General features: G+C 51.5%; 1 protein-coding gene across 1 annotated transcript; it reads right to left on the bottom strand.

Annotated features, from left to right (window-relative positions):
- Positions 1-1600: 1600 nt before the first annotated feature.
- Positions 1601-27920, bottom strand: SNX19 (sorting nexin 19). The gene is made up of 11 exons (XM_042800591.1): positions 26073-27920; positions 25539-25677; positions 24714-24814; positions 24449-24568; positions 24026-24156; positions 22747-22843; positions 22272-22458; positions 19885-20014; positions 7103-7287; positions 6162-6249; positions 1601-5485 (listed from the first exon to the last, which is right to left on the bottom strand). Exons 1-11 carry the CDS (start codon positions 27597-27599, stop codon positions 5350-5352), a joined length of 2841 nt encoding a protein of 946 aa, XP_042656525.1. The 5' UTR covers positions 27600-27920; the 3' UTR covers positions 1601-5349.

Genomic DNA, 27920 nt, shown 5'->3' on the forward strand with positions numbered 1-27920 from the left:
AGGGGGTTTCTAGGAGCCCACTGTGTTAAACAGGACTGCAACATCTGCTCCCATCTTTTATGTTATCCATCTTCCCAGCACAGCAGGCTTACAAGTCAGAAGAGATGCTCCCAGACACCACCAGGCACAATCAAATGTCTAAGGCAGGTTCTCTCGACTGTTTGAGCAGCTCAGCAATGTGCTGGGGGCTGGCTAGTGCTCTGTGCACAAGTTGTACTCAGAGAGAGAGAAAAAAAAAAAAAAAAAAAAAAAAAAAGACTTCGTAACATAATAAGCAAATTCCAGACAGGAATTAGAGTATAGCATATCCAGTGGAGACAGGGGGCTGGAGTGGCATTAAGGTAGGAAGAATATAATTACCTGAACTGGATTGTGGCCAGGACAATGGTATTAATTTATTTCAAGAAAACCACACATGCCAAAAGCTGGATTTTACATTTAAATCCAGAGGATGGCAAGTCACAGCATCCCGATTCCATTCTTCCAGTGTTCAGCTAGAAGGAAAGGTCTCCCGATGGGTTTACACCCCTCACGCCTCCTGCCCCTTGGCCACGATGGGAGAAGCTCACCCCCAGCTTCATTTGGGAAGCCCGATGCCATCCCAGCGCAAAGCCCTGGAGCTATTGCTGCTCTCCCCCAGAGAAAACCCCATCCCACTCCCCAAAACTCCCCCGCAGGCAATAAAGCCGCACTCAGTCACAAATATAGTCACAAGCAAGCTCTCTCGAGCGCAGCCCCGGTTCGATCTGGTATTAATTATCCACTCTTCTGCAGAGATAAATGCTTAATCCTCTGGCTGTTGACACTGGAAATGGACCAACCTACCCCGGGGTGGATATTATACAGGGGAACTTGGCTTCAGCTATGATCCCCGCATCATGTGCTGTACAAATGTTCACTGGCTTGTAGGTAATGGATTTCATAGGGTGTACAGGATCTTTCCGTGGCAGAGCTAATCCGGAATAATACATGACTCAAGCATTTATTGTATCAGGTTTTTCCTCCTCCCTCTATTTTGTTTTCTTCGACGTAATATTTCAAATTTCTCATTTTCAGACATTCTCTATTTCCTTATAGCTTACCAGCTTTCCTCCTCCAGGACTGATAGCAAGGTGAACTTCCCCAGCAGCAGCACCCAAGGGATGCGGAGATGGGTCTGCACAACCCCTGTTTCTCTGGGTGTCTTTCACTTTTTTCCAGGAGAAAGGCCAAAGATCTCCACGTAACTCCTCTGGTTTCACACTCGCTGGAAAGCCTAAATCAAGTAGTTCACTTGTCAGGGAGAAAGAAGCAAAGCTGATGCTACCAGAGATGGTAAAACTGTTCTTATTTCTGACCAAGCTGCCAAGGACTTTGTTTTTTCCCATGTCTGCGCAGTCCCACTAAAGTCACTGTGTGCCAGGAGGGCAAACCACCGTCCCAGACCCGTTGCCACCAGCTCTGCTACCCCAGCCAGGCGTTTCAGGACGCCTGGGGAGATGCCTGCTCCCTCCTCCCCACTCCCACCTGGGCTTTTTTGCCTCTCTCCTACTTGCTCTTTCCTTCCCAATGGTTGTCTTCCAGGCAGCTTCTTGGCAAATTTTAAACCCAAACACAGAAACAAGTTTGAAACAGAGTGTTATTGTACACCGAGTCAGAACGTAAGTCACAAGTGCTTGGGAGCACCGTTTTGCTCCCCTTTGAACAACAAAACAGGTTCTCAGGACAGTGCTTTTCTACACCGACATGAATGGCTGCATCCACAAGCAGCTGATACAAGGGTTTGAATACAGCAAATACAACGGGGAGTCAGTGCAAGGTGGCACTCTTTTTTTTTTTTTCCCCATAAACACCATCAAAAAACCCAAGCTCTGGTTCAACACAACTGCTATTTAGCTTATGGGGGTGGCCTTGAAGTTCTGTACCACCACGCTCTGTGTTGTACACACACACAAGTGGTCCCTGCTTCCAGGGAGCTTGCAGTCTAACGAGCCAGCACTGGGGGAAACTAATTGCTTTCCTCAATGCCACACAGTCAGCAAGCAATGGGCTGGAAGCAGATTGCAGGTGTCCAGTAGGATCTCGAGAGCTGAGCACCCACCTGAACCCTGCACCGTTTGCCCTATAGCTAATACGACAAAAGCCTGCAACTTTTTTTTCTGAGATCAAATCTCACTGCCGTCACCACCCTCCCTTTAGCAAGAGGTGGCTAAAGCCTTCTGCACAAATTCCTGCAGGGAAAAGGGAGCTTGATGGGAGTATCACACACAGAGTGAGTTAAAGTTTTTCTGTTGGCCTTGTTTGTTTTACCAAAGTGGTATTTCTAGTCTTAGTCCAATGGAAATAAACTCTCAGCCCACCTGAATGCAGAAGTTTGCCTTTGCCGCTGTCATGCTCAATTTAATCTGAAAAATTAGAGTGAGGCAAAGAACTGGCATTAGAAGAAAGCTGAGCTTTTTATTGGATTTTGTATGCCTTAACAACGAGATACAGTGAGGGGCTACTTGTTCCTATGCTGTTCCTGGGCAGCTTCACCTCAGCTGTGAGAATGAACTAAGATCTATGAAGGGGAATGGGAGTTTGAAGCCTAGCCAGTAAGAGCATGAGAAAGGGCTCTGGCAACCCTGGTTTCTGTTTTCCTTGCTTTAAGGAAAGAAAAGGGGTTCTGGAGATTAAAACAAAGATCTTGCAATCCGAACTCCTGGGGTCTGCTCCCAAGTCAGCCGCTGACTTTAGAGTGTGTGCAAGTAAACCTACTTCATCTCTCCCTGCCCCGGCTCCTCCCACGTAAACTCAGAGGAGATGTTGCTACTTTGCCATGTTGGCAAGTCAGCGAAGTGCAGGCTTCGAGGCCCCCCGAGTGAAAGGTGCAGAGACCACGCAGTTGTCTGGTACGACCCCAAATCACTGCTGTGCCATCCCAGCGAAGTGCCGGCTCTCAAGCTGTCCTCCTCAGAGCCTACCAGCAGAAATCGCAAATTCTTTCCATCAGGAGGATTGAATACTGAGTCATTTGCAGAACGTCAGAGGTCAGGGTTAAGGATGTTAGGGCTTCCTGGCAAAGGAGAAATCTAAGCTTGTCCTTCCAACATCACATCCAGTGTCTGTAAGGGCTGTGCTAGACCTTTGCTCTCATGTGGAGCTGGCCGCGCCTGTTTTACAGTCCATCTCTGAATGAGCCTTTTCAGCAAACAGCCTCTTAATGATATCCCTAATCAATGACAGAGCACAACCTTGGAGCTCCAAACCCATCAAATGAAAGCAAGGAAGCACACCAAGAGCATCTGGGAAGCCACCAAGAACAACAGGGCTACGTTACATCAACGCTGGCTGATCGCTCCTGCTCCTGCTCCTCAAGACAGGTGATGTAGTAAATGGAAGTAGTAGGAAAAAGAAGGGAAACAGGAGCCTGCATCCCAACCTGCTCCTTGGCCATTTGGGATCATCCCATATGGAGCATTCTCCAACACTTTGCCTAATCTACTCTTAAGCTACTTAACACACCCACCGCCTCCTTTTCCAAGCAGGTGCCAAGTCTGCCACCTCAGAAGTGTCACTGCTGAGAAATGGCTCTGGTAAGCGATGCAAAACTGCTTTGCTTCATTACAATGGATTCTGCCTAGTCTTGGGATGTCCTTAGAGCTCCCTAAGAATACACCTGCTAGCAGCAAGCTAATCCTCCCCTGTATTTTCACACATGCAATACATGCACACAGACAACAGAAGCAGGAAGAAGCACACAAGCAGCTGCGTGTCCGTTATTAAGCAGCTCCCTCTGGAAAAAGCAGAGCCTCTGCTCTCAGCAGTAGGCATGCTGGAGTTGCACAGCCTTCTCCCCAAACATGCCACAGAGGATCCAGCTCCAAGAAACAGCGCGCTGTGTGAAATGCACCACTTGGTACTGTCACACGGACACTAGCTGTGATCCTCCACGCTTCCCTCTTCCGAGGTCTTCTCTTTGAAGCACCTTAATCTACAGACAATGCCAGTACCCCCTTGATCAGCAAAGTCCAGCGCTGGTCAGTTCATATTTCTCCCAGGAATTACACCGATACAGGTCACCAAACTGGTCTGTTGGTGCATATTCTCTGTGTCCTTATTCTCCGTGTCCATTTGCCCGGTCACAAGCCTGACAGCTGGGCAGCACAAGCTTGCAAAACCACACCTGTCTTGGATGACCTGGAAAAGCAGCTGCCAAATGGATATGCCGTTCTGTGCCGGGTGGCACTGGACACTGGGACCCGACAAGCTTTCTAGAGCCCTTTGCACACAGCTGTCGCAATAGTAAACCCAAGCATGGCGACGTAGCAATCCCCACGAGAGCGAAGGTGGTGTTCTCAAGCCCGTTGCTGTGGTCTAACCTGCTGGCTGTCCATGACATGTGGCTGGGATCCCTCCTGGGCTCCGAGGTGCTCGCTCCTCCTCCAGAGCTTGCTGTGACAAGCACTTCCGTGTGGGAGCTGACTTACTCGCTGGGTGTCACACGTCCTTTCCACCTGCGCCTTCCAGGTGACAGTGTCTGGGACTAAAACACGACTCAGCAGGCAAAATACACGGTAATCCTAAAGTCCAGCTAAGCTACCATTCCTCTTTAGCCCGGGGTCAATTCTCTTTTCCACGATCACAGTCTACTTGCACCAAAAGATGCCAGAAAAAAACCAAATCAGAGCATTTGCAGCGGGAGGCAGCTTATCTCTGTCCCTAAGGCAGGACAGCAGCTTTGATTTCTGCACTGCTTTCGACCTCCCAGTTGTGTGGGCGGTGGGGATGGGTCCCTGACTGACTTCAGGGCTATCACCACATCTCCATGCTCCATTCTCTCCCCGTCTTCCTTCTGGTAAAACGGATGGTGCTGTGTAAGCAAGGGGCAGGCTGCTTAGAGAGCAGGGAGAGCGTTTGGTCCTCCCTTCACCTGTCCTGGAGAAACATCTATCGAAGAGATATCATCACATCAAGTCTCTGCGTGCCAGTGTCAGAGCCTGAGGCCACAAAAGCAAATCTTCTGTGCTGTCTGCCTTTAGTTGTTAGAGATGGTCAGAAATGTGGGGCGAGACAACAGGGTTTGTGGGCAGCCTGCATATCCTTCTCACGCTGTCCAGCTCAGCAGAGGTCTGGCATCTTCATTCCAGGCTCTCCATCAGGTCAGCAGTGGAACAGATGCTACACAGTGGAAAAGCATCTTCAGCCCCTGACACTGGGTTTAATCCATCACCCAGCCAAAACAGAGAAGCCTGGAAGCAGCCTCATTTAGCACTGGCTGGAAAAATTCTTTACAAGAAGCTCTCAGACATGTTCAGTAAACACTGAAAATCAAATCATCCCATGCCTGTGGCTGCTTCTCTCCTCCACTGCTGGCTACACCAGCCCTGGTTAATGTGCTGAAATGCCTGCTTTGTCCAGGCCACTAGACGCAGATGGCGCGACAGCTGCGGTCTCGAGCTCATCGCTGGAGCCCTTCAGCATCAAGAACTCCAGCAGAACGTCCAAGAGGCAGAAAACCAGGTGCCTGAAACAGAGCGAAGACAAAGCTTAGGCTGGTCAGGGCACAGCGAAGCTGGGAAATCAGCTCCAGACATGCAGAAGCCAAGGCTCACGCAAGGAAGAAGTATTCTGACTGCCATCAGGGGAAAACCAAAAGATCTCATACCCTAGAAGAAATGTTTTAAGGGATGGTTCAGGGTTTTTTTCCACCCTTATGAACCAGCGGGTGCTTGAAGCCACTGAGCAGCACAGAAAACACAAATGCATCTCCTGGCCTGAGGTGGCATATGCATTTCTCTGCAGTTAATCACAAAAACACTGCTTTCCAAACGCGCAGTGATGGGTATACAGAAAACCACTATCTACACATATAGGCAGCTCCCTAAGCTCCTCTAAAAACAACAGACTAAACCAGGATTTGTCTTATTTCCACTGACAGTCCCCTGACATCCACAAACTAAGCAGGCCCAACATAATTAACAAGATGTGCTCAATAACCTCCAACCAGACCGAGGTCCTAGACGTGCACCTTCATAATAAGCAAGCCAGATGCCCTTTGATAGTATAAAGTCCAGGATAATTAACCAGTTATGTTCTGTGCCAAGAAGCTGGCAGCGTGAATCTCACGGCGAAGCCCCGAGCGTAGCTTACAGGCCCCATTGCAAAGGCTATCGGGGTAAAGAGACTATAAATCCACATACCTGTTTATCACAGGCTGGCCCAGGGACTCCAAAACCAGGTTCCAGCTCATCCGACATTTACTGGTTCCAAGGATTTCTTGGATCACATCTGCCAACGTCAGAGACAAAGCTTTAGGGACTGCACATTTCCATGGTAGTAAAACCAGGGTCGGTCTTCTGCTGGTGGGTGCTAAATCAAAGGTTGTGACGGTGCTCTGAGCCTGAAGCATCTCATGCCCAACATTACTGTGACCAGAAAACAGCCAGGGACAGCACTGAATGCTAGACAAGCGTTCCAGGGTGGAAGGGCATATACTGGTAGTGCTTTCTCATCCCCAAAGGATAGCAAAGGCCCCTGATGATGCAGCAAGGAGTTAAAAGTTCAGGCTGCACTCACATGGATTAGGCAGCAGCTGCTTTAATGCCAAAGGTCCCCGTGTCAAACTTGAAGAGAGGGAAATCCAGTGCAGCTGGGCTCATGATTGCAGGCCAGTGGAAAAGCCACTCTTTAGAGCGAGAAGCCAAAGGCTTTGCCTCAGCCCTCTTCTCAGCCACGCTACCCTTCGGCAGCGGGTGGGAGCACAGCGTGGCGCTGCCTGTCCTGAGCCCAACCTCGTCCGAGGTGGCTCTGCGGGAACCGCACCACCAGCACTAAGCACAGAGCGCGTGGCCACTCTGCACCTGGGAATCACCGAGACGTGGGTCCTTCCCCTCCGTGCTCTGCTGCTCCCCGGCAGCCTAGGCAAACTCTCTAGAACCAGGAAGCTGTGGGTTTTGCTTGCAGGAAACCATTCAAACCCTCAAAGGTCAGAAACCTTTCTCGGTGCCTTGGCACGAGCAGACTCCCATCTCTGGGTTGAACCACGTTGCCAGAGATGCCAACGCACTGCAGGGTTCCCCAGCCTCCCCCCTCCACGGCTCCTTTCTCAAGGGCAGCTGGCACATCTCTGAGGCACACTTACTAGGTAAGATCCCCATCAGGCTCTGCAGGGCCTGCTCTGCTGCTGCTTTCTTCTGTTCCTCTGTCCTGGCTGGTTTAGGCACTGCTGGTAAAACTCCTCCAGGCCAGATGGATTCCTGTAGCAACTGGAGGTACTGGACCCAACGCTGGGTGCAGGTCAGGTTGACCACCTGGACTTCCAGCCACCTGTGGGCACAGGGAAAGAGAAAGAAAGATCAGGAAAAGTCAAGCTCGGTACCAAATCATGAGCTTTCCGACGACCAGAGGCCCTGGTGAGAAAACATTAGCTTGCTGGGTAAGTTAACATGCAGTTTCCAAGTCTATACGTTAAACATTTTCACAAGTATTAATTAGCTGAGTTTCCCTGTGCACTAGAAGTATGTAAACCTTCCTCATCTTATAGACAGGAACACTAATGTGAAGTCACAGTGGAAAAGCAAAAGCCATGAAAAGCTCCACTACCCTGCTGCCCGCAGGAAACCAAATGAGTAACCGGTCCCTAAAGGGAGCACAGCGCAGGGATATGACTGGCCTTAACTTCCTAAGTTATGTCCACGCACAAGCAGATGAGAGACAGAAGAAGGAGCTGGGAGAACCACCAAAATTTGTGTTTTAACTCTAAAACAACCCCTGCGACTGACTGGAAGGACACGAGCGTGGTCTGGCAACCAGCACTGCCCGCATTGGTCCCTCTGCTACCTGAAGAGTCAAGGGTGTCTTGCCTGGAGACCAAAACACACGCTCCAGTAATGGCATGGCAAGAATATCCCCCTGCTTCCCTGCTGTCCAGCCCTGCTCTGTCCACCGGTGGCAGGCAATGAAATCATCGCTGCTCCCATCCAAAACCTCTATTAAAAGGAAAGTGAGGTACCTGCCAAACAAAACTGCTGGTCAGCCCTCCTGCTGGGCCAAGACCGTGCCCTTTATACGGTAACAACCTGCAAATCCCGAGGCCGCAGGAATGCTGCTCCACGTAAGGGCTCAGAGGCGTTTGCAGCCTGCATGGGGGGAGATGTGTCCACACCACCCACGTGCTGGCCAGGGAGAGTTTCTAAATCAATCATGCAGACCCTCTCTCCCAGGCGTGAAATCACTTCCCCGTGTAATAGCAAAAGCCACCAGCTGTCAGTCAGAACTCGCCACTGCTTAAAATCTTCCACTCCCCCCCTCCCCAGAGCCAGGAGAGGCCAGCGGATGAACCCCTGACGCCACAGAGGCCAACGGGAGGGTCCCCAACAATTTAGGGAGATCAGGAGTGGGTGGTGCAGCACCGGTGGCGATGGCCCTGCTGCTGCTGTCCTCGTCGGCGGGAGGCTCCGGAGCAAAGGGGGGAGCGTCGGCACGGGGGCTGGGTAGGGAGAAGGCTTGTGATTTCACCAATGCTTCAAGAGTCCCAGAGGAGAGGAGTTTGCAAGCAGGGCCAGGAGACCCGTTCCTCTTGGCAGCTGGTGTTCGTGCTTGCAATTCCGTCACCACTACGCCCCGGCAGCTCATAGTACATCCAAGAGCATGGGCCCTGCCAAGGCAAACTTTATTTAACCTGCGCTCTGCCAGACTGTCTGCATTCTTCCCAGGCGAGGCATTCGGGCCAAGGGCGTCTTTCCCCCACGCAACCGGGACAACACGAGCGGCGAGTCGAGAATAGCAACACCTAAAGGTAACCAGGGGCAAAGGAACGGCAGGTAGCCATCGTCAGGAGCAGGGCTGCAACGTGATGCTCCCTTCTTCAGCACGAGGTGAGGTGCCTAGCTGCAGGTCTTGAAGGATGCACACCTAGGAAACGTCAGCTGCAAAAGCAAAGACCATTAAAAAAAAAAAAAACCCTGAAAACAAGCCTTGGGACAGCAGTGAGGCCTGTTATGTCTCAAAGCAAGGTCTTACTGGAGGATGGAAAATGTTCCTGGTGATCCCAGTAATGGCACTGGGAATGGGGGGGCACGGCCTTTGCACTCAGGCTCACCAGGGACCCCAAGTACTGATGTTGCTACAAGATAGCGCCAGAGATCCGAAGCATAGCTTCCTCCTGTCTTAGAGGACAAAATGTCACAGCACAGTCTTGCCTGGGAAAAGGCTATATTTGAAATACAATTGCTTAAAAGGGTTTTTATCTCCAGCCATCAGTAGAGTTTAACAACCTGGATCATGTTAAACCCTCCAGCCATCCCCAACCAAATTAAAGTGTTAAACTGTGGCTCCTCTAGGGGCAAGAGCCTTCATTAACATGGTTTTTCATTAACATGTTTTCTTATACAACCTGCTTTCCTAATTGAGAAAATATTTGACAAGCAACAGAAGTTCAGAGACATGGGGACAGAGCTGCAAACAATAAAACCCTGCGTCTAGGGAGATCAGACTGAACTTGAAATTCATCTCAGCAACAGTCACTTACCATCCTTTAAAAGCTTGTAGAAAGCAAAGAACAAGCTTTCTTTTTTCTTAGGAATGTTCCTAAAATAGCAAAATAAATAAATAAATAAAATCAAGCAAATAGTGAGCAGAGTGAAAGCTGAACTTAGAGGATACGGCACATGTTTCCAGACAGCTCAAGAGCAAACTGAGAATTGACGAATGCTGGAAGGCCCTGTACAAACAATGTACCATTTCTAGCTCATTTATTTCTATAAATCCACCAAAACCAGGCAACAAGGCCTAAAAGTAACACCTATAAATCTGATCACATGTGCACTGTGATTATGCAAGTGCTTACAGGCCTTAGTTCCCACAGTTGCGAAACGCCATTGATGGATTTTTTTTTTTTTTTTTTTGACTTAGTGTGGCAGCTCACTGCCTGCCACTGTGGGAAGCAAAGGGCAGGATCTGCAAACGGCTCCGCTGGTTTTGCCCCACCTGAGCCGACGTGGGCCACAGCTCCATGCGAGCTCCTGAGAAGATGACAGCCTGCCCCGTCGCACGGTGCTCAGGTGGCAGGATACTCACTGCTAGGAAAGGGGGAAGAGGCACCCAAAACCATAAAGGAGACATAAAAAAAAAAAAAAAAAAAAAAGAGACTCGCCAGCAAAGGGGACAAGAAAGAAGAAAGGGAAACCAAAGCGGGGTGCAAATGGTAGGAAGACTAAAGTTGCTGCGTTCTGGGCTCCCTTTTGCCAGTTTATCAGTGTGTGGACCCATCCCGAAAGCACGGGGAAAAGAGGAGCTGTCAAGACCGGACCATCTGGCTCAGCATCCTCCCTGGGAGTGCAACTGATGTTCTCGGACACTTGGAAAGAAAATATCAAAACACAGTAACCTGCCACGAAGAGTTTTCCTCCCTACTCTCAGCCTGCACCCATTAAACTCACCGTCAACACCCACTCTGGAGGATGCACGCTGCAATTACACAACACACGAGCAACAGTTATTAAATGGTGAGGAGCAAAAGTAACTCCTCAGCGCTCACAACTATAGTTGCAACTCCGGGAGGGTCACACCAAGTTTTACTGAAGAATCCTACCTGAGTAAAACCCAGATTTCTATGGCAAATTGACCTTTCCGTCAGGCAGACTTGCTGCATCAGGATCAGGAATAACAGCTCGCCCTTCTCACACAGGAACTCCAAACATGTGCTGGTCCAAAGCTGACCTTCACCAGCAGATCACAGATGATTGGTTTTGTACTATTCAAGGACTAAGCATTTGAGAACCCTGTGCCACACTGAAAGCACACGCGTGCCTGCTCCCAGGTAGAAATAAAACCAGCAAGAAACACAAATAGACCTATCTTTTTTTATTTTTTTTTTTTTTTGGATGGCTCATGAGTTACTATTTCCATTCTGCTATTTCAGGAAGAAATAGCCTTAATAAGAAAGAAAAAAAAACAAACCCCATCACCAAACCATCTCCTTACACTTCAGCTGAGACCAGAAATAGATAGAAAGTGACCTCCTGGGCTCAGACGTTCAAATGCTTTGATAATGCCCAATGCAAAGAGACAGACTGCAAAGGCTACGAAGTCCTGGATGTTAGTCTGGAGGTGCATAACTTGCCTATGCTGTAAGGGCCCTCTGTTTGAAATAGCTGCTGATGGAGGAATGAAATGGCTGCTAAAAAAGAGCTGATTTAATGCCATGGCTTAAGCTGGAACTCCAAGGTCAGCTGAAGGGGCCCATTAAGACAAGAACGACAGAAATGCCCTGGGAATGAGAAACAAGGCCTGGAGGGTACATACCTTGGCCCTCCTCTGGCACCTAGAAGCAACAAGGGCTGCTAAAACGGAGCAGCCTACGGTAAGGACTGACTAAGAGTCAGCAAGAGGCAAAACACAGTGTATGGACTTGGTTTTACCTGCCTGATGCACTCACTTAAGAGGACCACCCCGGGGGTTCACCAGCAGATAGAGAAAGCTCAACTCAGCAAGTGAAGGTTGGACAGGCTGGATTGGCTTAGTCTGGAAAATAAAGATGGACCAGGAATGGACAAAAAGACAGGGTACTCTCCAAAGTTACTAACAGTTCCTAGAAGCCGGTGAACCTCTGCTCTTCTCTCCCGTCAAGGTTAAGATAAGAACAGCTACGTTCAGGGAGCTGAGGGATGGTCAAGTTAAACAGGCTGATTGTAATTAAAATCTGAAGCAATAGCAATTGTGATTACCCCAAACTGGAGATTTTAAGGATTGAGACAAACACAAACTGGAGGCCACATTAGAAAGAAGACAAAGATGAGAAAGCCTCCACTAGTCTGCTCTAGCTGCATAAATACAAGTAGCTCTATAAATATACATGAGCTGTGCATAACAGTAGCAAGTCCACCTCAACGTCTACTACCTTCCACCCCAGAACAAGGCCTCCATTTCCCTGAGGTCAGTTAATACGGCATGGCTAACCAGAAGCTCAAAAAAGGCCTGTGAGACCAAGGTAGCGCAAAAGATTTAAGGAAAAGGCAACATCTGGAAACGTACAAGGCATTCAAGCATCTGACTCTTATGAAATCAAGAATGGCTGGTACTTAAATCACCGGACCATCCCTCCCTTCGCAGTACTCGTCCCCCACATTCTTCCCCAAATTGTGCCTCAAACCACAAGAATATCCTTAACTCAAGGGCTCAGCAAGAGCAACATTTCAGTGCTTTGACTGTAAAACATTTCTGAGCAAAGCTTGTAAAACCAAAGAAACAGCTGCAGAGGGTACAGTTAGAAGAATGGAAAAACACAAATGGAGAGCTTTCGCCCCCGGGCTCGGCTTTTAGCACCTGCTACTTGAGCCCACATCCACCTTCTCCGCACAGCCGACTGCTGGCTCGCTCAGCTCAAACACCTTCAAAGCAAACCCACACTTGTCCAGGCCATCGGTAAACCCTTCGTAGAGGAAGGAAACAGGAAAGAAAAGGAGAGAAAAAAAAAAAAAAAAAAAGAAAAAAAAAAAAAGAAAAAAAAAAACGCCAACCCAACCCCTCCATAAATCAAAGAATATGAAGCATCCTGAGTCCTTTTAAACTTCTGGCCAAAGACACACAGGGAAAAAGTAAACTAGCCTTCTCGCCTTACTGGAAATGTTCCTCTCCTGCTGCCCTATAAAAAGTTTACAATTGTATATGCTATGAACAATACGTCCTGCACCCCTGCCCGAGCACAGGGTAATGAAGTGTTTGCCCAGTGAGGCAGCGGCCCGGCAGGCGAGTGCCTTCTCCTCTAACAGGGTTGTCTTGCCAGCCTCCCACCTCCCAGCTGCACCAAAGGAAGCAAGAAATAAATCAAGCTGCAGGGAGTTCACACCGGTAGCACTGACACCCGACGTGCCTCGATTAGGCTTGCCCATACCAGTGGGATTTTTCTCCCTGCTTCAGGCAGGCAGAGGGAGGTGGAGCTGGTAGAAGCCGGGTGAGAAGCGGGTATGCAGGACATTTTATTGTTGGGGAGAGAGGAGGAAAGCCAGATTATCCCCTACTGCCCACAGGCATGAAACCACACCTCAGTGTTGGGATCTGGGGCACGGCTCTGTGCTGCTTTACGTGCTGCTCCCTCCAACACACACCTGCTGCAAAAAGAAATGGTGTAAACACACGGGGCTCCAACCCCAACGTCTTCTCTCCCCAGTGAATTAACTGAGCTGCTCTGGTTTTGGCTTTTCGCAAGTTAGCTCTCCCTGTGACGCCGTGGGGCTCAGGAAAAGGGGAGAAAGCGACGTGATTAAAAAAAAAACAAAAAACAAAAAACACAAAACTGTCCCCAAACCCCCTTGATTTTTAACAAAGCATCCCGGCTTTCGATAACATCTTCATCAAGTATTTATTGAGCCAATTAAGCTCTCAGTGGTGCCCCAGGGAGAGGCCAGGCTGTCTCAGCCAGGTCCTGCTCAGAGCAGATTGCTTCATTAGCCCGCTTCAGAATCAAAATACATAAAAACACCATTAACCCCTCACAAGCCAGGGAAAACTAAAACCAACAAGGAGACATTATTTCCTCGCAATCCTTTTCTTCTTTGTCTCTTCTATTTGAAATAGGAAGTTGTTGTGGTGCTTTTTTTTTTTCTTTTAAACTAGGAAAAAAGTTGGCACGTATCTAATTGCTGAAACGGAATCAAAAGGAAAAAGAGAGATGCAGTTAAAATAATGTTGCAATTGTTATCAAAGCACAGAGTGCTTACTTCATTCTAGTGGCTGGTTTTGGAAGAATGCTGCTTCTAGAAGAAGAAAAAAAATTTTGTTTGGGACAGAGATTCAAAGCCAGATCCAAAATTTCCAGGTGCTTGGAGACAACTGAATCGAGGCCCATTTCCAAGTTGATTTTTATTTACTTTACATACACACACAGTCCTGAAGATCGCTTTTGCTGACATACCACAGGCCTGCGACTTCTCCTGCTCCTTGCAGCTACAATGCAAATAGCCAAACCCAGCGACGAGGAGGAAGATGCCATAAGGTTGGTTCCCCTATATACAAACTCCGTTGCTGGCTTTTAGGCTGGGGTGCACGCTTGCACCGCCACGGGAGGGACAGGACACGTATCTGGGCCTGCCAGCACAGCCCCTCGACAACATGCGGTCGCAAAGCTCCTTGTTAAACGTGACCAAATCAACTCCCCCAGGTACCAACAGCGAGTGGATTTAGTTGCCCCAGCCACACTAATATTGCTGTTTTGGCAGCTCATTTCTGCCAGCGTAACCCAGAGGTGCTGCCCAAGCCCGGAATGGTAAGCTACCAGCCAACTATGAAGCCGAAGGAAAGTGGGAGCAGCCGTGCTGGGAACAGCTTTAGCATAAACCTTCCCAGCTTCTCCTGATGCCCGAAGAGCACGAGTCAACCCTCAGCTTTAATGTCTTTTTCAGGGATGACACTGGGAAGGAGCGAATCCCTGCCCACGCACAGCCACAGCCCACCCCAGGATACCCCCTCCACCGGGTGACACGTGTACAGCCCCCGCTTTGTGCTGACCCCTGGTGCAACCCGGCACCGAGATGAGGTCTGGCTCTGTCTCAGCTGTTGGACATGGCCCCTGTGGGGCTCCAGACAGCCAGGGCTGGGCAGAATTGCTTGTCCATGGGCAGCGTGTTCCCAGCACGCCCGGGGCTGCAGGTGCTTGGCTGCCCGAGTGGGCCGGTTTACTCAGGGACATTTAAGAGGGTCAGGCAACACTACACGCCGGTGGTACTTTCAAGTCAAGAGGATCAAGGAGGCTGCCAAGGGTCTTTGTTTTTGCCAGTTCTGTTGGCACTGAGATCAAGGAAGAAAGAGAAAAACCAGACAAAAACCCACCCAGCACGCAACTCCCTGAAGCTACGAGCTCCTCAACTCACACCAGCAGTTGCGCAAGTGCCCGTCACACCTGGGCTGACATCGACAGGCTCCGGCACAGAGCCCTGAGGCCAAGAGGACAGCAAGAAGGCGAGGGCAGCCTGGGGTTGTGCACGGGGATAACCTCCAGCAACAGCCCACCTGAACCCACCCGGGGCGATGCTTGGGCTCCGTGCTGCCTCCCTGCCGAAGGAGGATGTGCCACGGGAGCGAGCTGCAGCCCCCTTTGGCCGGATGCAGATGTCCAGCTTGCCGAGGGGACCCCAGGTGTGGCTGCAAGGACCCTTTGCTGCCCCATTCAGTTGGCAGCCCATGACCTTTGTCAATCACAGGCCATGGATTTTGGTCCAAGAAGTTCTCTTTTGGGCAGGGCTGGAAGCTGAGCGAGCCCCCGGGGGGGAGGGCTAATGAAACCAGCCACACTGCTGAAACGTCACCCCTCCACACACACAATGAAGCAGGGACAGGGAGGACACATGCCGTAGCCATACCTTGCCCAGATCACCAAGCAGGGCTGCCCGTGTTGAAGAGTTTGCTCTTTAGACCGGGCTTAGCCAACCTGTTTATCCAAACCCTGACAGACTGAACCCCCTGCCAAAATCCAGGCTGCAAAAAGAATTCAGATGCTCCAGACCTACTGCTGATAAGATGAAGACTATCAGGCCTCTGTGGTCTTGCCCAGATCTTCACCCCCAGCAAAAATTGGCAAGATCGAGCGCTTCAAATGAAAGACAAGGCCCTTGCTGCTACAGTCTCCACAAGACCACCAAGCCCTATTTTAATGTACATAATCAAAACCTGTCCCGTGTTCTGTCCGATAGCTCCTTCTCTCCTCCGATCCCACCCCAGGGCTCAGTGTCCCTCACCACAGCACCTAAGAGCCAGGCTCCCCGCAAGACTGCAGCCCGACTCAGCACCAGGGTAGATCAGAGCTCAGACAGAATTTCCTTTCCCATGCTAGTTCAAGTGACTGAAACTTTGGGAGGACCAGCTCAAGAAAGCAAACCCCGCAAGGAAAACAAGCCAAAGCCGACCAGATTCACAAAGAGAACCAGAGCTAGAAGAGCTTGCAAGAAATTGCTCTCATAAAAGCCTGATGGTCATCTGTAATCGGTCTCAAAGCATCCCTGGCTCTCACTCTACATCTCACGCAGACTGGAACATCACCTCTCCAAACCCATCCGCTTTGCTGAGGAACGATGAGACAGGGGACAAAGCCTGCACGGGCACCAGAGTGACCCAAAGCAAACAGCAAGTCAAGCGGTGCTGAGCTGCCGGGTAAGGCAGGGATGATTTGCATTTATTTTAACTCATGCTCAGCGGAATGTGACACCATCAAAGCTGCCTGCGTAGTTCCACACGCTCCCTTATATACACACAGGCGCTTCCGAGCTCCGGCACGGACTCTGAGCCCCAGCCCCACTCAGGTTACAGGGTGCAGACAGCCGGGGTGCGCCGAGATACCCTCCCTCTGCTTGGTGCTTTTTTGCCATTGCCATGGCTTTCTGTTGCAATGCGTGGGAAGGAGCTGGGAAAAGCACACAGACCTGGATCCGCACCTAAAATACACCCAGGTCCATCCCCGGGATCCTGGCACTCAGCTGGGGCTCCCCCCTCCAGAAGGGGGTCCTGGGAGATGTCCTCCAGATGTGGTCCTGGGAGAAGCCCAGCAGTAGCCGAAGGGCACAGCGAGTGGGTACCTGGTGGCTGTCACCCCGGCCCGTCCTGTCTCTGGCAGGCCCCTGACCTAGTGACCAGCGTGCCATCGGGGACAGACCGAGGGCAGGCCGTGTGCTCGCCGGGTATTTTTAACACCTCTTTGACTCACAAGGCTCTAAAAAGCACAGAGATTCTTCAAATGCTTCTTAGCTCTTCCACCAAACACCCCCCAGAGCCCAGAATAGCCCCATCTACTCCCCACTGCAAACAAGGTCCCTGTTGCAGCCTCCCCAGGAAAGGGAGATCTGCGTTTCCAACCCGGGGGGAGGGAAGCAGAGCCAGACAGAGGAGGGGTGCGGAGCCGGAGCGGGGCAGCGGGTTTGTTTACAGGCACGGACCCAGTTTGTGGAGAGGCTGCTGGAAACGCTCCTCGGCCCCGGGGTCATTCCTGCTCCCAGCGAGCCTCCTGGCCCCTCCGCCTCCCCTCCGTCAGCCTCTTCTTTCAGCTCCGAAAAAGGATCACTCCCTGTTACATAACGGGACGAGCGCCGCACGGATGCGGGCTTGCACACGCGGCCTCCTTTTTACTTAACAATACCTTTTTCGGTCATACAGCCTTCCTCTCCCCGGCTGCCGTTAAATTGACAGTCAGGGGAGATGGATAGTGCCTGGCTCCAGCTATTTCAGCTGCGGAGAAGAGGGGAAAGAGGAGTGTGGTGGGATGCTCCGTGCAGAGAACAAGGTAGGGAGGTCCCGGAATCAGCAACAGCGTGGTCACAGCAATCACTTGATGTCACCGCAGGGGGATGCTGTGGGCACCGCAAGCCCAAGGGAAAAAGTCCCCGTAGGAGAGGGGGGATTGGCTCTCTGGAGAAGCCGGACCTTCTTCTTGGTGTTTTTCTGTTGATTCTTCTGCTCTGGGATGAGGCGCTCTCGGTGCAGAGTGGTAGCAACGCCCACAAAGGCGGCTGTGAGAAGGCTGCAGGAGCAGCACGCTACTCCCCAAACACAAGCTGGCAGAAGAGTACCCAGCAGCAAACCCGCTCCTAACACCCAAAACACTGCCAGGACACCTCCTTTTCCACCACCCACCACCTAACCCAGCCACTGACAGGAACAGAGAAGGACCTCATCTGAAAGGATGAAGCCTGCTCATACTTTGTGACCAGCAACAGTTAGAGACAGGATGTGTGCACCCATCTGCTGCCCCGTGTTTGTCCACCTGTTCTCAGAGGCAGGAGCAGTGATGCCTTGAATAGCACATGCTCCCAGAACAGCTTCTGGTATTTTTTTCCACCTGTAAAGGGTACCCAGACACAGTGCCAGCCAGAATGCCAGTGCCAGGGCTGTGCCAGGGCTGGCCAAGCAGCGATCAAGTTGCAAATACTTAAATGGAAGAGAAATGTCACCAAATCCACGCTGTGTCCCTGGACAGGCAGCTGGCAGCAGGTCTGAACTAGAGGTTTCTCAGGACAGGAGTGGCCACCTGGGCCAGCCATGAGTACAAGTCTCGGCCACCCTTCTGAGTGGATCAGGGACAAAGTGCAGTGGCAAGCCAGCATGGAGCACCTCCCGTCCCAACTCTCCTCCATTACATGCCTCATCTCAAATGTCTGTCTCGGACATTGTCTGAACTCTTCTCTCCTACCAGATCACAGCTTTCACAACAGGCAGACACTGACAGCTCTCGGGGCAGTGTCCCGCTGAGCCCCAGCCCTCCACATGGGCTTCCAGGATCACTAAAAACCTTCCACCCTTGATGAAAGACAGGAAAACCTCCACCCTAACACCCCTTCCTTTCAGGAGGCCAAAGCGCTGTCCTAGGCCCAGCCTTCTGGGTTGGGGTGGCGACTACAGCAGCAGAAACAGGAGAGGAAGATGTTCCCTGCAGCAACCCATGAGCAACCCCATCCTCCTGGCAACGGGTCAGTTCACACTGCAACTGTCCCCTTCACACCAGACCTGCGGACTCCTGACTGTCCCAGAACAAGAGCAGAGCCAGCGTGGATTTCAGCATGGACACATACAGCCCCAGGGGCACGGGGTTAGTTCAAATGGTCGTATTTGCACCCTGTCCTGATCACGACACCAAGGAACCACGGGTCTTCCCAACATCACCTCCAGCCCAAGGTTTGCCTGCAGCACACGTGGAGTCACCCAGACCTGTCAAAATGAAGCAGCTACAAACGCATTCACCCTCACGCTGCTCCACCAGCACAATCTGTGGAGCTCCTCCACCTCCCAGAGCCAGGCATGTGCTGTGTGTATGACAGCTTCTCTAGTGGAAAATACCAATGCCACATGTCGGTGCTGAAGGCTCCCTGGATGACCGGGACACAGCTTATTAGGAGGTGATGACGTGCCTATTCAAGCTCTCATACTTCTGTGCTTACACACAAGGATTGGGTTCCAGCTCATTCCCCAGAAGACCAGAGTCCATTTTGGAGAAATGGGAGCAACACCCACCTCCTCCCACCCAAGGAAACAGACTCGGGAGTGATGGCCAGCAGCCCCTGACCTCAAAGCGCTTCGGCAACCTCTGCTGGGGGCAGCTTAAATTACCAGCTCGGTTATAATGTGCTACTCTGCACATTCTGACACCAGCTTTGAATGCCTGAGAGAGAAGAAAGGGGGCAGGAGTGGGAAAAGCACCACTCTGAGACTCCCCATAGCCAAAGTCCTTCCGGGAATGCTTTCCTTTTACTCCAAAGAACCATATCTTCAGCTAGTGGTAATCACCAGCCTACACAAGAAAACAGAAATGCTGTCTGTTTGTGTGTCTTGGCCTAGTGCCTTACCACCCAGAGGCACTGGCCCCAGAAAAGCTTGGCAAGTACGTACCAGCTGGAAAGGAAATCTGTCCCTAATACATCTGGGGGTCACTGCCCAAGGCATGGGCGCTGCTGGCCCACTGCAGATCACAGAGGCGTGCATCAGCGAGAGCAAAGGCCCTGAGAGGATGTACTCTGAGCTGTTACTTGACAAGTCGCTGTTGCCTGTGCCTGTTTATTCTCCTTTTGCAGAAAAAACAAGCCGAGAACCCTGGGCAGTGAGAGACCAGGAGGCCAGCAGAGGCCAGTCTCTCCCTGGAGAGCCACTGAGCTTCCCCTTTCACGAGGCAAGAAGCCTCCCATTCTCAGGGCTGGACCCTTCCTTTCCCCTGTCATTAAAGGATGGGAGGCTGCCTGCTAGAGTTATGTTACTGCTCACAGGGCAAACAGCTCCTAGTGCAAACCTCTGAAATGTTTACTCTACAACCAGGCGACATCTTTACAGAACCTTGTTGTCTGATGTGACAGAAAGCATTTATCTACATTCAGGCAAGAGCTCCGTTTTAGACTGTAACTCCAAAGGCAGTGCCACCTCGCAGAGCTGTGAGGTTGGTCGCTGAGGCCTTACCTTTGAATGAGGGTCCCGAAGAGCAGGTGGAAGACCTTCTGCATGTTTTCCGTGCACAGCCAGCTCCAGTGATCCATCAGCAGCAGACGAAGCACATCCAGGGCCAGGTCAGCCAAAGCTGTCTCAGAGTCTGCCAGGAGGAAGAGGAGGGTCAGATGAAGAAGCCAACTCTGCACTTAAGCAAAGCTGGTGGAAAGCATCACCCGAAACTCACTCTTTTCCCCAACAGCCTGCTCGACGCTCTTCTCCCCAGCCCAGCACCTTGTGCCACATGCAGATGAGCTGCTGCAGCACAGCCAGCCTGGAGAGCCCGCTGTCCCAGGCTCCTGCCCTGATCACTCTCTTTTATTTCCACTCTCATCCAAGCAGCCCCAACTTCCCTACCAAGGGATGCACCAGACCAGAACGTGGTTGCTCCGAGCACCCAGTTTCTGCTCAGTTAAACTGAGGTGTTATTAAATCCCAGTCCGTGCACAGGGATGGCAGCGTGCCCAAAACAGGTAAGAAAGAAGGCAGCGACTGTAGCCAGGAGAAAAGTAGATTGCTCAGGAGTATTTTCCATGTCTTCACCAACGCTTTCCCCTCTTCCAACGCGCAGTTTTCTGGGCGCAAGACTCTGGTCCGTGTCTGCAGGCTGCCATCGTGTGGCAGGTTCAAGTCTCAGCAGGAAGATGGAAGAGCCACATCTGGATAAACCAGATGCATCAGTTCAGACAAAAAACCCCACACGTGCCTTCATACCCCTGGTGACACAGGCCTGGGACAGCAAAACCTCTTTCTGATCCTCAGAAGGACATCAAGCCCTTCAATGTTAACACATTCTACTTGCTAGAGAATTATTTTTACGCTGCTTGGCTGCAAAGCATCACAGGTGTTAAGCAGAACAAGCTTACTGATGTACCACAAACCTGACTAACACAACCATTCCTAGGCCAGCGCCCCGACCTGAGGCTACTGCGTCAGCTCTGCTGGCAGAGTGAGCTCCTGTACAGCAGCTTCTCCTACTCTGCCATTCCCTGACGCCTGAGCTTTCAGCCACTCTGCCCACAGAGAGCCAACAAGACTGTTCACACACAATTTACTGCGGGAGATAAAGGGGAGAGGGATTCTGGACTCCAGCATCTTTCCTTCCCTCCCCTTCTTCTCCCTGCTACATATGAGCTGGACTAATTAACTCCAGGCCATTTCACTTGGAAAAGACGGGCCGTGAATGCATTTGGCGCCTCTTGCTCTCAGCCATGCATAAGTTCCTCCTCGTTTGCTTTGCCCTTTGAGACTTGACTTCCCTGTGCAAAAACTGGAGCAGGCTGTTTAGCTTTACCATAACCCCATACAAAGAGCATCGTCAGCAAGCTCTGTTTATTCCTGTAGCATCCAAGTCCCCTTCCTCAGAGAGCTGCTGGCCAACCTCTTCCGAGAAGTCACCCAGTGAGCAGATACAGACACTTTTTAGCCAGCCACTCCCCAGACATTCATTCCCCTTACCCTGCCAGACCAGTCTGCCCTGTCTCAGCTCTGAAGCATCACAGACCTGCAGGCATTTGACATCATTTACGTTAAATTTCCTTAAGAGTTCAGCTAACTTGGCCTGCCTGTATCTTTTTGTGCTCTGTGCAAAACACTGGCCTCCAATTGCAGTCCTGCTCCCCAGCAGCCCCAAAACAACCGCGGGCGTATGTTCAAAGATTATAGGCAAAGCTGGTAGCACAGGCTACGTTTCAGAATACCAGACTCTTCCTATCACAAGCACATGCTTTCAGTCAGAGCTTGCCAAACTTGAACCACTGGAGTGAAACTTTTGGAAAGTTCCAGCTGATACAGCTCAGCTATTCCAAGAAAAAGATTAGAGAACATATTTTTGCTCGTGTTCAGGATAATCTTGTAACCGCTCTGAGAGGCTGTAGCACCCCTGTGCTTCAGAGGAGGGATCTACCATCACAAAAGGAACATCATACTTTGAATTGGGATTACATATTCTCACCAAACCTATCCGAACTTAATTGAATCTCAAAAGGTGCGTGGACATATCAAGGCTGACTTGAGACTACAAAGAAAACATCATTTGGCCATTTTTCAGTTTCTAAGAGCTTGATTTTATAACATTGGCAGTTTAAGCAGCGTGTCCTTAAGAAACTTATTTCTGCAGTAACTGTACTGAGTACACTAAAGTGAAGATCTACAGTGACACAACTGAGCCAAGACCCAATTTGCGTCCACTAGCAATAAAGACCAGAGCGACCACCTAACAGGACTGGAAAAATGCAGTTTGCTTTCCCTTTAATCAAGGTGCAACAGGCAGGAGACCAGGTCCTTGTAGTGAAGACCCTGCAAGCTGAGCTTGCAGATGTTGGCGCTGTCGCAGGACCAAAGGAGATAGCTGAGCTCACCAGAGTCCCTGTCTGGATGTGCCCCCTGCTCTGATGTGCCCGGCCTGTTGATATCCTCCTGCAGGGAGTCTTCTTTAGCTTCTCTGCCTCCGTTGCCTTCGGAAGCCTTGCTGGGGACGGCCTCCAGCAGCTTCTCCTGCTTCTGGATAAAGGACTCCATCGCTGCCAGTGACAGGGTGCCAGAGACCTACAAACACACCGGGGTATTAGTACCACAGCAATGAGCTGCACACAGCCAGAGCTCAACATATATATGACATCTCCACTGCCCAGACAGCCTCCCACCACCTGGTTTTCACCTTGCTGTAGTTAACAGCACAGCTAGGGCTGCTTATTGCTTTTCTGCAAAGGCCTGGCATGCAGGAACAAGGCTGCAGCAGCCACAACCCTTGTGCACATGGATTATTCCAAGCCAGCATCCGAACAGGGCAATGATTAGGATCATGAAAAGATTATGAGAGGGATCTGAACTTACAGTGCTGCCCTCCCTGATCGAGTACACGATCCTGTCGTGCACTTCACTCACACTCAGCACTGGAGCAATTTTACTGGATGAGAATCTCAGCCTGGACCTGAAGAAGAGAGACATGCCACAGTCAGGGTTTTCTCCACAAGCTGCAAGTGAGGAGTTTCCCAGCCCCAGCCAAGAACCTGGACCAGCTATCTTTGTCCAGTGTCATGTCCAAGCCAAGGAGCCTGATTAGACCTAAACTGGTTCAAAAAAGCATCTGCCCCCAGGACAACTAAGAAGTGGCAGCAAAACCGTGCAACAAAAGCATTAAAATGCTTTTCCTCAACTACACGTGGGCCTTGCCAAGGCTTTCCAACATTCACCACATACACTTTCTCTTCGGCAGGTGTGTCACATATAAGCTTATGTGCACATATAGGCATTTCTGTTCAGCAAGGTGCGAGCATTGCAGCATACTCAGGGAAGTGGTCAGAAAAGCCTCTGAGATGAAACACACTCAGCAGGATTGGGAAATCCTATTATAAACAGTCGCACACAGAAAGAAGGGTGTGAAAGGGTGTTTGGGATTGTGGAACAAATGGTCAAATAGCCCTTTTATCATTAAGGAATGTCCTTTTCAGCTAAGACGCTTCACAACATGTACTTTTTTGGTTTGTCTTTTTGTCCAAAGCAGCTTTTTCTAGCAGAACATCTATTTTCTGGAAAAAAAAAAAGCACCATACTCACGCAGAAACCTTCCCTTTATTCTGTAAGGGAAGAATCACTGATGAGCACAATGAGGCTCGTCACTGCCAGCAACACTAAATAAACACTTGGTGAGCAACATACATGCAATGACCTTCAACACTACTCCTAAATAAATATCCAAGAGTTTGCTGGGCAAGGCAGCATGCCACTGTGTGAAACACATGGGAAAGGCAAGCAGACAACTTACAGCTTTATTTTGCACAACATATGTATGTCATGTGCACGTTTAAGGGTAAAAAGCAATTCTCCAGGAGCATCAACATCCTTGCCAGCAAGTGCCACGGCCTCACAGCTCCCTCAGGAGGACACCCACCTTCTGTGAAAACCTGAGCATTCTTGGAAAACCCTTTATCCAAAGAGGAACTCAAATCCCCTTGCTCAGGATGTGAAAGAGGAAGCAGTTCAGCTACAGTACGCCAGCAGTGTATCATCCACAACAGGTAAACCACCAAGTCAGTGTTTCCCAGAATGGAGTCGGTTTATGTATGAAACCATGCTGTGCATAAAGCACAGGGGAAGCTGAAGGAGCCCTTACTTGTTAGCCTTCTTCCCATCTGTCTGAGATTTCCCATCCACTTCAGACTCGCTAAGATCCTCCGTGGGGCTCTGGGGCTCTGACCTGGGGAATGCCGTCTTCAAAGTGTCCACAATGGCATTGACAACGATCTGCAAAAGCCAGCAGTGCCATCAATTATTGAATATATGCCCGTTCCTTGAATATCAATTACATTTTCAGACTTGTGCTCTATTTTTCATGATAACCCCTAGGCTCTTTCAGATGGACTCTGACTCTTCCTAGCTTTACAGCTTTCTGAGCAAGCCGAGCCCAGGCACACAGGGCACATTCGAGTTATTTTGGCTACTACTGCAGCAGCCATATATGTAGACATTGAAGCCCACGAGGCATGTCTAGGTGCAGTTGTAAGCAGCGCAGATAACCCGTTTCCCACTTGTCTACCTTGTCAATCCTGGAGACAACGAAGGGCTTCTTGACAAACGCGATCCTGGCATCGGTGTTCAAGGCGAGGAACTCCTGCACCTCCTCGCTGTTTGCAACCTCGGGGACCGCACACAGTTGCTGCAAGGAAAGATGTAGCTTTAGGTCTTTTTTGAGTCAACTTCCCAACTCAATCCTGTAAAGTACAGATGGAACAGATCTGATGTCGGTACAGAGCTGTCCCGAGCGCCGCTTTCAAGCTCACAGGGGCACACAAGCACCTCACCTTCAAGAAAGATTCTAGCAGACTTTTTCTGGCTTCCACTTTATCGCTGTCCATATTTCCAAATGGGAGATCAGGGAACAGTTTCTTTGGGCCTTTGATGTCTACAAAGGAAACAAAGCCATTAGCAAGCTCGAGAAAACTGCAACAGTTGTATTAAAATCTTAATGCTCTCATGCACTGCATGCTGCCTGGCATCAGCCCAAGATAATACGTCCCTCAAACCAGAGTAGGTGAATCAGACCTTAAATCCATACAGAACTTGCATTCTGCTGGACTTCATATCATCCGTGACTTTCAATTTAAAAGAAGCAAGAACACCAGTTTAGCACAAGGACTCCGGATCACTCAAAGAGCCCAGAAATTCTCAACAAAGCAGTTTTCCAGCCAAATTCTCATATCTGTCAGAACCAAGTGATTATGTAGCGACATGCTAAATTTAATGCGGCTTTATACATAAGTAGCATTAGAAGGAACACTATTTTCTTTTTAAAAAAAGCTTATGTTCAACAGATATTACTCTACTTTCTCATATGCAAACAAGATGCTTGCAAATACCGGTGTTTCTATTCATTGTTAAGGTGCAAAACTACAGAAGCAAGTGTTCTGATCTAAATGGGAACAAGGATGTTTTGAAACACCGGCATTTGCTGCCAAAAGAAATCAGTCTTTCCTCCAGCCAGCTCTGCACAGAACAACAGAGGATGTGGGCATCGCAGCTCAGTGCCCAGAGCTGCACAGGCAGGACAGGATACCCTCAGAGCAGGGGAGCATGGACTGGAGTGAAAGGGATGAGGATTTTCTCAGGAAGCTAATGCAGGCACTGACTTTTCAGGAACTTGCGGAGCTCTGGTTTCTCCTCCAGTCTGGTCTGGAGGTTGAGGAACTCCCGGTACCGGCGGTTCACGGTGTGGTAAGCCATTTGCTGAAGGCTGCCCGCACTCTCGCCCTCCAGGGCTGTCTCATACTGAGGAGGAAGGCAACAGTCAATAATTCTTACCCCAAAACAATCCTGATGTGCTGCGGTCCCTGCTGGCCCCACAGGCATCCCACCCAGTAATTCCTCAGATTGACCCTTCCCAGGGGCCGCACAGCACTCACACCCCTCATGATGAAGGGAATGGTGAAAACAGGATATAAAAGACTCAACCAGCCCCATGCAACCCTTGGCCATGAGTGGGAACCTCTATCCCACACCCAAACAGCCACTGGAAAAGCCATCATGGCCAATACTCCCCCACTACCAGACAAAATTTGCCGTTGAGCCACACGCAGAGCAAGTCCTCGTCTCCAAACGTCACACGTGCTCCCCTGCCAGGGCAGGGATCTCAGAAAAGGGGTGACAGCCAGGGGAGCCTTTACCTTGACGGTGTACAGGGTGTAGGGGTGGAAGCCAGTCCCACTGTGCTCTCGGGCGGTGATGGTCCCAGTTATCCGCAGGTTTTGGATGACGACCGGCCCGTCGGGGCTGCTGAGGGGCTCGAAGCTGAAGGTGCTGATGGAAGCTGTTGGGGAGGATGAGAGCAGGGGCAGAGTCTGCCCGGGGTCTAGGGGGCTTTGTGGTGGGCCCTCTGCTGCCCCCAGATCTTTCCCCAAGCTGGAAGGCCTCTGCGAGGAGGATTTCTTGGAGGCAGCTGGGTTCTCCTCTTCCTTCTCAACAGCCGGGTCGATCTGGATGTCAGGGCAGGAGTTCAGCAGCAAAGCAGAGGTGGGAAGCAGGCCAGCATCCGAGCTGGTGGCAGTGCCCTCCTCCAGCTCCCCCATGCCATCCTCCGAAGCGGCCGGTCCCTCCAGCACACTGGAGGTGTCCTGGAGGGGTTCATCAAGGAACTCCCTGGCGGGTGATGGTGCCAGCAGGTCCGTGTCCTGGCCTGCATCAGGCGCGGGGGACTCCAGCTCCATACTCTCGCAAGGGAAAAGGGAGCCCAGGGCTTGTGGGCGAAGGAAGGGCTCCTCTGTGTGGCACAGCCCGCTCACCAGCTCCTCTCCCTCCTCGCCTGCAGCCCCTGCCTCTTGCCTGGGCACCTCTGTGGCCCTCGGGGAGGGGGGCAGCCCGGCAGGGGCAGCATCCAGCTGCACTGCAAAGGGCAAGCAATCGGGCACTGGGGGCGCAGGGTGGGGCTCCTCACCCCGAGGCTTCTTGGAGAAAGCCCCGACGAGGAGCAAGTTGATCCAGTCAGGATCGGCCATCTTCCTGACGGCCGGCAGCAGCACGTTGCAGGCGACCAGCTCCACCACCACAAAACGCCCCGTCCGTGTCTCCAGGTGGGGCCAGGGCACCAGCGCCCGCAGCAACGTCTCCACAGCAGCCCGGGCGTAGCCCACCTCAGCCGCTGGGCTGCGGAGGGCAGGATGCGACCCCGCCAGCCGGCTGTACTCCCGCCACAAGCCCTCGGGATCAGCCTTCAGGGCCTCACGGGCCCGCAGGTAGCTCTGCAAGTGGTGCCCGCAGAGGAGGAGGAGGCGGTGGGCTAGAGCTTGGCGATCCACTCGCCCCATCCGCCGCCTCAGCTCGGCGGCCAGCCCCATCATGGCTTTCTCCACCTCAGCCTCAAAGGCCGGCTCGCTGCTGACGGTGCGGTACCAGGAGGCGACGAAATCCCGCACCACTTTGCGGACGGTGCCAGCGATCTCCCTCTCCAGCCGCCTTTTGTCCGCCGGGCAGTGGGGCTGGGGCCGCAGGGAGGTGACAAAACGTTCCAGCCGCAACCGGCGGCCGGGGGGGCTGAGGGCCCGGGGGCCCAGCCAACCTCCCAGTGCCGCCAGCATCCCGCAGAGCAGCCCCAGCGCCCGCAAGTCCAGCAGCAACTGGAGGGCCAGCAGCCAGCCCAGCGTGGCTACCAGCACCACCAGCGCCCGACGGATGCCTGAGGGCCCCCGGCCCGCCATGGCGGGGATGGGCGGGGGGAGCCACCGCGGCCTCAGTTGGCGGACACCGGGGTTTATCAAAGCGTAACTGTACTGGGCAGCGGGGCTCAACCGACCGGGCTCCTTCACCGGGCGGCGGGGCCCAGGCAACCGGGCTCCTCACCAAGGTCGCTCTACAGGCACCGGAGCTCACGCTGCCGCAGGGCACCGAGCCGCGCCCTGCCCGTACTCGGCACAACGAAGCACACCCGGCCACATCCCCCCTGCCGCCATCCCGGGGCTGGCAGCCGGCGCCCGCGGCAAAGCCCCTCAGCGCACCGGCCGCCACTTCCGCCGCCACTT

This window comes from Tyto alba, unplaced genomic scaffold (assembly GCF_018691265.1).
Source record: "Tyto alba isolate M040663 unplaced genomic scaffold, T.alba_DEE_v4.0 Super-Scaffold_32, whole genome shotgun sequence".
NCBI classification, from domain to species: domain Eukaryota; kingdom Metazoa; phylum Chordata; class Aves; order Strigiformes; family Tytonidae; genus Tyto; species Tyto alba.